General features: G+C 56.7%; 3 protein-coding genes across 3 annotated transcripts; 1 reads left to right on the top strand and 2 right to left on the bottom strand.

Annotated features, from left to right (window-relative positions):
* BDZ83DRAFT_270333 (uncharacterized protein) lies at nt 1-1,256 on the bottom strand (the record flags this gene model as incomplete). Its single annotated transcript, XM_060502046.1, has 1 exon — nt 1-1,256. A coding segment is annotated over exon 1 (1,160 nt), but the record flags the coding sequence as incomplete, so codon positions are not given.
* Nucleotides 1,257-4,852: 3,596 nt separating this feature from the next.
* Nucleotides 4,853-5,227, top strand: BDZ83DRAFT_539066 (HSP20-like chaperone; the record flags this gene model as incomplete). Its single annotated transcript, XM_060503384.1, has 2 exons — nt 4,853-5,099; nt 5,136-5,227. Coding segments are annotated over 2 exons (339 nt in total), but the record flags the coding sequence as incomplete, so codon positions are not given.
* Nucleotides 5,228-6,656: 1,429 nt separating this feature from the next.
* Nucleotides 6,657-9,125, bottom strand: BDZ83DRAFT_574981 (VTC domain-containing protein; the record flags this gene model as incomplete). The annotated part of the gene is made up of 3 exons (XM_060504761.1): nt 6,657-6,938; nt 6,999-8,615; nt 8,670-9,125. The coding sequence occupies 3 exons, from the start codon at nt 9,123-9,125 to the stop codon at nt 6,657-6,659; spliced, it is 2,355 nt and encodes a 784-aa protein (XP_060366335.1).
* Nucleotides 9,126-9,246: the final 121 nt, after the last annotated feature.

Raw genomic sequence — 9,246 nt, 5'->3', positions numbered from 1 at the left:
TCGGCTGGGTAAGATGGGTTGCCGGAAGGCGTGACACTCGAGTAGGCCGGCGGGGGGTCGTTCAAGCCCAGTCGCTGATAATCCTGTTCCAGAACGCTGACTTGCAAGTTCGTTTGTTCCCCTTGGTTCTCTGCCTGCTGAGGAGGAGGACTGAATGTGGGTTGCGTAGGACTTGTAACCGGATTCATGCCCTGGTATACTGTAGGCGGGCCATGAGGTTGGTTCTCTGGGTTCTCCGTCGGAGTCCACGGCCGCGCGGGTGGTGGTGCTCCTCCGTACTGAGCCAATCTCTGGGAAGCCGCAGCGCTCTGGGCCTGTTGCGCCTGCAGGCTGGTCAGTGTCGCCGTGCCCGAGATGCCAGAGGCGGCATATCGCGCCTCGATGCCGCCGCCCGGGATGACCCCTGGTTCGACGATTGGGGTCTCTGGTGGGGGTGGAGATCCTCGGCTGGCGCGGGTTGTGGAGGTCGAAGCTGTCGAGGCGAACCTATTCACGCTGTTCTGGCCGGGCATCTCGAGATGATCGGTACTCTGAGCACTCTGAGATGGTGGTCGGGCCTGGTACTGGCTCTGGCTCTGGGCGGGCGGCGTAGAACTGGACGCGCCACCCGGTGGCGGGTAGTAGGGCTTCTTGGTGTAAGACGGGTAGTTTGTAGTCGAAGCAGCCGGTCGCTGAGGTTGCGGCGCTGTCAGAGGCTTCGCAAAGAGGCCGCCGTCGTCGCCAGCCGGGCTCTGCGGGGATGTGGCGCCCAAGGGCCTCGGACCGGTGCCGCGTCGCTCGGCGAGGGTAGGACTCTTGGTCTCTACGGGGCTGGTCGCATTGAAGCGCGGGGTAGTATCATTGTAGTCGGAGCCAAATCGCTTCGGGGCGGTGATGGTTGGTTTGGTAGGTTTTCCAGGTCGAAGATCCTCCTCGTCGGGATACGGCAGAGGAGCAGCTGAGCTCGAGGCGCCTGGCGGTAGAGGGAAGGTCGGCTTCGATGTGAAGGAAGAGGAGCCCGAGGCGGACGGAGGCGCGGGGTACTTGAAGCGGTCGTTGGCGGGGTTGGGACTCTGGGGTTTGAATATTCTCAGGGGCTCGACGGTCGGGCTATCGCAGTCTTCTTCGGCGGGCTTGTGAAGGAACAGTTCGGCATCGGGAAGGCCGCGACTGCGCTCCATGATGGGCGGCGATGTTGTATCGTCGAATCTGGCCAAAGATAGATATGTACTGATATCTGGGGGCCGGCCGACTTGCGCAGGTACGCGGATGCTTGATGCGGGATGCGAATGACGCACTGCGAAAGCTCAAGTCTGCAGGTCAGGGGGAGCAAAAAGTTATTTATAGGAGCTGTCGAAGGTCGAGGTTTCGTGCCTATCGTTGGATGCTTGAGAGGATCGCAGCTGCTGATGAGGGGTGGTGGGGTCCAGGTTCGAGTCTCACGGGAGAGGTCGCAGATATGGCCGGTCGGTTGTTAGGCCCGTTAGACGGATGAAACGGCTGCGGCACGGAAACAAAACCAGTGTATTTTCCAAACGTGTGTATTTCAAGAGGGAAAAAAGTCAGAAGTCGAAAACTATCAACCAGAGGGGGAGCGCGTCCAGGACAAAGAATAAGAACGTGCCAAATAGGACGACAGGAGCAGGAGGGAAGCAAGCAAGCGCCAGGTAGGGTTTGGGTCTGGCAGCGGGAAGCAATGGGCAAAGTGCAAAGCGGCAGCATCAGGTAGGGACATGGGGCCAGGATGGGGATGGGATGGGACTGGGAACCAGGGGGGGAGGCGCTCGCCAGCGGCAGAGAAGAGAGAGAGAGGGGGGGAAACTTGGATGTTCCTCAAGGCACAGGCAGGCTGCAACGCCGCACACAGACTGTAGACACCACCACCTCACATAGGAGGGCGTGGCCGGGCTGTCATGGCATGGCATTTGCAGGGAATGGGCGAGATGGGCCCTCGCCGCCGCCTCGGTGGCCTCCTCGACGATGAGAGAGCCAGCTGCCCAGGAGTGTCGAGAGAAACGAGTGGTTGAGTTTGCAAGTCCTAGCCAGTGGTGACCAGTGACGAGTGACCAGGAGCCAAAGAGCCTGAACAACGTCGATGTATGGAGCCCTGCATGGTGGCATCTTGTTCTACTGCGTAGCGAAGCTTCATGATTGGCTGTGTATCATGGGCGCTTAGAGAATGGTGCAGCAGCAAATGGGCAATCTTCATCTCGAAGTTGCAAGCGCCTGCCCATGACTGCGAAGCTCTTGGCTCGAAAGAAGTTCCCAGTCTTTCCAGATTCCCAGAGAGCCGTGAGAGCCTAGAGCGTGGTAGCGGAGCCACTTGAGCTCGTAATGCGCATAGAGGGAGATGAGAGTGATGAAGAGTGATTTGTCGAGTGCGGCATCTGGGATCCGGTGAGTCGAAATGCGCCGAGACAAGCAGTGACGAGATAGGGGTTGAACTTGGTAGTGCCCGCTCATCTGCAGCTCTCGTGAACCATCACTTGATGGAGGCGCCTAGGAGATTTTGGTGTTGAATTTCTCCAAGTGGGAAGATGGTGGTAAAAGTAAAGAAAGCGTCCAAGTGACAGACAGACGGGACTTGCAGGTTGGATCGACACGGAGGGAACCGGTACCTTCACTGTCTGAGATACGTACCCGTCCATGGAGATGCCAGAAGCACGGGCCATATTCAGATGACTCTTGGCCCAAGCTTCGACGGGTAATTACATAAGCCCGAATGTCTCCGCTTTTCAGGCACAGCGGCGGCGTCGTTGGTTTGCCTCCGAACAGGTCGTCCGTCATTGGCCGAGCTCGGGGTTGTCGTCGTCGCCCTCTTTCGTTGCATTTGCACTTGCACTTTCATATGATTTTCATTATCGAAACTCTCGGCTTCAACAAATGGGACTCGGACAATACCAACTGCCTCAACAATATCCCGGCAACTTGTTCCGAAAGCGAGTCACATTCAGGGGAATGTTGACTCACACAACTTACTAGCCTTACGACAGCTCCACGCATTGCATGGACCAACAACACCAGCGACGAATTGAGGCCTCAGTTTGGCGTGCGCGGCCTCTTTGCTGCCAGTGGCGAAGAATCAAGCACCCTCTCAGTGACCACCCACTATCCGCATCTGAAGCTGCAACCAATTCCCATGTGCTAGAAGTGTGGCACACGCAACTTGCCAACTCCCGAGCTCATCGCAAACTGACACAGCGGGACCGAGTTACGCCACATTCCACCCCGCACTTCACCATATCCCGCTGCCAACAGTCCACTCCCGGGCCCGGGCTCTAGGCTGCTCAGCTGAAGCTTTTTGCTCGGTCCCGCGCGGGCTGCGTAACACAACTGACATGGGACGTCAAAGAAATGGTGGGCGGCGTTCTTTCCAAGGCAATCAACCCATACGCGGCTTTCTCTAGCAGTCTAGAGTCATGAAGGCGTAAGATACCAGGTACCTTCTTGTTCGGTCTCCGACCACGCCTGAATCTACACTCCGCTGCGGACATTTGCCCTACCCCATCAATAAATTGATGGTTCGGAGCTCGGTGTACAAGTCTACCGCCCACCGACGGGGATCCAATGGGCTGTTTGGGCCGATCCCCCTACCACGACGACGCGTGGCGATGTTGTACCTCCTCCCATGTGCCCATGTCCCTTCCCTTCGAAACCATTCTGACCTGTTCGACCGCCAAAGGCTAGAGGTGTATTGACTGAGGCTCTGACTGGTTCGACCTGGTTGCTTTCGCAAGTGCTTTTGCCTTCCACGTTTTGCTAGTAGTGTATCAGCCGAAAAGGCCTACGCATGCTCCTGCCTTGTAAATGACATGGCCCTGTCGTCGTCGTCTCATGATATATAAATGATCTCCTTCATCGACATCATGCTTTCTCTTTCCTTTCCCTCCTCAGCTTCATTGCTTTCCGACAATCATCACCATCCTTACCATCCTACTCCTCACTTACACAAACCTCATCAATCCACACCCTCAAACAATCACACATACACATACAGAAAACCAACATGTCTTGGGCAGGTCCAAACGGTAATAACAATCCTTGGGGTCGCCCAGGTGGCCCTCAAGGCCTCTGGAGCTTCATCCACTCCCTCGATCCCAACATGCGCGCCGGCGCCGGCGTAGACCACTCCACCGGCCCCGGTCCCTGGGCCAACTTCCCCCCAGGCTTCCCCTTCCACGGTGCCGAACACCCCTTTGGCGGCGGCCCCGGTGGCCCTGGCGGTTGGGGAGGTCCCTACGGCGGCTGGGGTGATTTCCGCGGCGGATTCGGTGGTCATCGCCGCGGTGGTGGTCGATGCGGCGGTAGAGGTCACCACGGACGACGCGGCGGCGACATGAACGACGGCGAGGACGAGGTCGTCGACGAGACCATGCGCAACGCAGACGATACCCCCGAAGAGGGCGACTTCTCCGACAAGGAAAAGGACGACTCCCCCGATACCATGCGCGACGGCCCCAACGAAGACGGCCCCGAGCACGCAGGCCATGGACACGGACACCCTCGCCACCATCACGGCCCCGGCCGCGGAGGTCGCGGAGGTCGCTTCGGCGGTGGACCCCCCGGCGGCGGACCTGACCCCTGGGGCGCGCGCCACAGCAGACACGGAGGCCACCACGGTCACCGGGGCCCACCTCCTCCCCCCGGTCCCCCGCCCCCCTTCGGCGCACCGCACCCGCCTCCACCCCCTCCCCCGCCCTACGGCCACAACCCGGCCGGCACCTTTGATTTCGCAAACTGGCAAGAGTGGTTGAACCAATTCGCCGACCACCCTTTTGCCCAACAAGTCCGCGACTGGGCCACCCGCTTCGGCGGCCTCAACGCCAACAACGCCGCCGGCACCCGCGATGGTGCTGGAAACAACGACAACGAAAACACCGACATCGACTCGGCATTCACGCCCCCCGTCGACATCTTCTCCACGGACCGCGCCTACGTGCTACACTTTGCCCTCCCCGGCGCCAAGAAGGAGGACGTCGGCGTGAACTGGGACGCCGACAAGGGCGAGCTCCGCGTCGCGGGCGTGGTGTATAGGCCCGGCGACGAGGAGTTTTTGGCGACTTTGGCGTCCGGGGAGAGAAGGATCGGAATGTTTAGCCGGTCTGTGCCCTTGCCGCCTCGTACGCGTCAAAATGCTTCTGCTACCTCGGAGAGAGGGGAGGAGATTGACGCGCTGGCTATCACGGCCAAGATGGAGGATGGGATCTTGGTGGTGACTGTGCCCAAGATCGAGAAGGAGTGGACTGAGATTCACAAGGTTGATATCGAGTAAGAGGAAGATCAATGATGAGCTTCTTTATTGCTTAAGGAGGATTTTTTTTTGGTGGAAAGCGGTTGGATGTAATGGAAGCTTCACGGTTAATGATTTTGGGGTTTGGGATATTTTGGATTTTCGGTATTGGCTCGTTTCAATATTTTTTTTGATATCAGGGTAAATTAGATAGCTTCAACAACCGTTTACACCACTATTCTAGTACTTTTCCTCTGAAAGCGAATGTGCACTACTGCCGTGACCAGTCCACGATTCAAATAGTATTTCTACGTGAGCCAACATCACAGTCAAGTAAATAGCAACGTTCGATCCCATTGAGTGGGCCTACCTCCAGGCCTCACACCCACCAAATGCCTCACCGAATCAAAGGCAAAGCAAGGCTCAGCCATGTTCAAGCTTCCCCAGCCGTCCTCCATCAAATGCATACCAAGGCTTTCCGACCCCCGTTGTGAAGTTTCTCAATCTGTTGTCATGTTTCGAACCGAAGCCCCCCCTCACCCGATGTTTGATAAGCAGATAGATTCGGTACAAGCTTGTATATGCCGGTTCTTCTGGTGGGTAGCCAGTTTGCCCACACTCCTCAACCCTCTTGGAGGGATTAAAATCGCAGTGAAGGTCATACCGCGCATGTAGGGTGGCACACAATCCAAAAGCTACCTACCTACCGTACCTAGTAAGTAGCCAGCGTGTCAGCCTGCTTCTCATATTCAACTCCTTGGGGGGGGGGGGGGTTAAAATCGCAGTGAAGTCCCAAATTCGCACGTTGAATTACCACATTTATGGTCAATCAACTCAGCCTGCTGTCTCCGGAGGCACGCCACCTCCATCACATCCGAGGCAAGGCACCTTCTTGGCGCCTGTTCAAACTTCACCATCCTCCTCCTCCTCCTCCTCCTCCTCCTCAATTCCGTCTCAAAAGCTCTGTGGAGTTACTGTCCGTAACTCATCGACCATCACTTACATCCGCCTAATCGAATCCAGGTTATGACTTGATATTCTCTAGTCTTCAAATTATTCCTTGGTTATTTCCTAATCAGGGTGACGAGATGGGGGAAAAAAATAAGATTTGATTACATATAACGAGATAAATGATACGTGACATCAGGAGTACAAACTTGGCCGTGTTAAGGGATACGGATCATGGGAGAGGATATCTTCAAATCTTGTCCATTATATCCTACTTATCTAGAATATGTTATGTTATGCAGCAATAGAGGAAAGGAAACGTATCTCTGAAAAGGACATACACACCAAACCCGCCGATTTCTAATAGACCATCTTTATACGATTCCGCTACAATACACAATACATAAAAAAGAAACAACACAATTCGCTTTTTCCAACATGTAAATAAGACTACTTTAGACACACTGACACGCACACACCACCCGGACAATCCTTCGTCTCACCAATACTCCCTCGCATTGCCCTCAAACGCAAAGTTAAGCAGGACGGCAATGAACAAGGAAGCGCAGAGCGCGCTAGGCCCCCACTTGTCGTAAAACTTGGCCGCCTTGCGGTTGCGGATGGCGTTGCTCCGGTACAGGTAGATCACGACCGAGTAGCAGAGCGACATGATGGCGAGGAGGGTGAAAACGCCAGCTACAATGAAGGACATGGGCGTGGGCTTGGAGCCAAAGTTGAGGAGCGTGACGGCGACGGTGCCGACGTAGATGGAGTATTCGAGCTATTTTTGGTCGTGTTAGCAGCTGTTCCTAGTAAGGGGAGATGAGAGGGAGAGACTCACCCATCCGAGGAAGGTTCTCTCGGCGGCAAAGTACACCTTGGGTTCCACGCGAACCGGTACGTAAATCTTCTTGCCCTTGGGGGCCTTGAACCTCTTGGTCTGAATCGCCCCCGAGCCGAAGAGCGTCGTCTGTACTTCGCGCCTGGGGATCACAGAGCCACGGGGATGCGGCACGGTCCACTTGAGCACGTCGATGGCGCGCTCACCAAACGCTTGTGCCTTTGTGGAGGCAAGCGCCTTATAGTACGTCCAGCCTCCGACCCGTCTGGCTTCCTCGAGGGCCTCGTCGGCATCGTACTCCTCGTCCGAGTCGTACAAAAAGTCCTCGTTGTCGACGGGGGCAATGGTGTCGACCGTCTGGCCTTCGACATCGAGCGCGGTTCCGCCGTTTCTGGCAGCTCCCTGACCACTCGACTCTCCATTGGTGGCACCGTTATTGCTGGCTACCAAGGGGCCCTCCTCGTCATCAGAGTCTAGCTCGTCATCCTCGTCATCATCTGATGTAGTGGTAGTCGCCGACTGATTGGGCCTGTGGATACCAAAGTCGTGCGTAACGGGCTTCCGGATATCCACGTCCATCTGCGGCATCCAGAAGGGAAGCAGGTTGATGCGGTCGGGGAAGAGGCAAGCAACTCCGTGGATGAACTTTGAAAACTTCGGCACGGCTTCCACGAGATGGCTGGAAATGAGCTGGCGAACCCATTCCGGAGGCTCTTGGCCGAGCTGCGTCTGAAGCTTGACCTCGAGGACGGCGTACGGGAAGCGCACAATGTCTTCGGGCGGCAGTTGCGAAAACGGATAGTCGATGCCAATGTCCATACGTCTCCAGTTGTCGCCGGACCTCTTACGGCCATCCAGGTTATCCTCGCGGACCATGGTCAACTCCGTGTCGAGCGAGATACGCACTCGAGCATCAGCGGGGAGCTGGAAGGCGGTACGGTTGTAGAAGGATCGGCACACCGGCTTGTACCCTTTCTTGAGAGTCGAGTACTGGACCTCCTTTGCGAGTCTCTCGTCCTCGGCGATCGCCTTCTCGGGCTTCTTGCCCTCCTTACGCGCCTTTTCAAAGAGAGCGGCGGGGAGCAGCTCGCCGCGCATGTAGGCGTTGACGTTCTTCTCCTTGACCGAGAATCGCGCCTTGACGGATTTCTCGCCGGTCCAGTCCTCGCGATGGGTCTTGCGCTCGACAAAGATGTTCTCGCTCTGCATCCCGCCGTACCATCTCAGACGGATGGCCTCGGCACCCTCCGTCTTCTTCAGACGGCCCTCGTACAGATCCCAGGTCTCCGGGTTGTCGTAGTAGATGGATGTAATGGCCGAGTCCTGGATCTCAAACTCCTTGCTCGCGTTGAAGACTAGCACAGGCAAGTGCTTCAAGATGATGAGCTTCAGCTCCGTCACGTTGTCTGGGTGGACCCAGTACTTTGTCGTATTGCGAACGAAGCTTCCCTGAGAGCCGCCGGCCGCGCTGTCACCCTTGACTGGATTTCCTCTCGTCCTGACTAGATCGTACAACTTGGAAAGCTGAACCACGGAAGCGTCATAGTTTTCCTTGTAAAACGGTTTCGCCTTGAGTCGGGTGTCGAAGACGGGCTTGAGGTGCCAGCCAGTCGTTTTCTATTCCTCGTCAGCAACCACCCCCCAGAACAATGTCGAAAGGAAATGCCTCACATCATGCTTCTTTATAATCTTGTAGAAGCCAGTATAGTTGAGCTGGACAAACTTGGCAAGATCGTGGACATCGGCAATGATGTCGCTCAAGTCCTCCTCGAGCAGCATAAACTCTTCCTCACTAGGGCCCTCCTCGCGGGGGCCGCGCTCGACTAGGCGGTTGACGACGCCCTTGACCTCGCGCTCGCTCACGGCGATGCGCCTCGAGATCTCCATGGCCTTGACCTGCTGCTTCGTGTGGACCTTGTCGAGCTCAGCCTCGAGCTTCTTGACGAAGCGGCCCTCGTCCTCCTCGGACCACTCGTGCTTGCCGCCCTTGCCCTTGCCATTGCCATTGTCGGCGGGTGTGACGGGACCCGTGGCGGTCTTGAGGTCGGCCTTGAGGGCGTCGTAGTCGATGTAGTACCATTGGTACTCGCGGATGATGCTCGAGCGGAGCTGCTCGCCGAACTTCATGACGACGATGCCGGGAGGGGCGCGCCAGGGGGATTCGCTGGGTGCTAGACTCGGTCGCCAAGTTCGTTCCTGTGTCTTTGTATCGTAGACAATTAGCATGAGGAGCCGGGTCTCGAGGGAA

The sequence above is a fragment of the Colletotrichum acutatum genome (genome assembly GCF_030867785.1).
Source record: "Colletotrichum acutatum strain CBS 112980 chromosome Unknown BDZ83scaffold_34, whole genome shotgun sequence".
Taxonomy (NCBI): Eukaryota; Fungi; Ascomycota; class Sordariomycetes; order Glomerellales; family Glomerellaceae; genus Colletotrichum; species Colletotrichum acutatum.
This window is presented reverse-complemented; position numbering and strand designations above follow the sequence as displayed.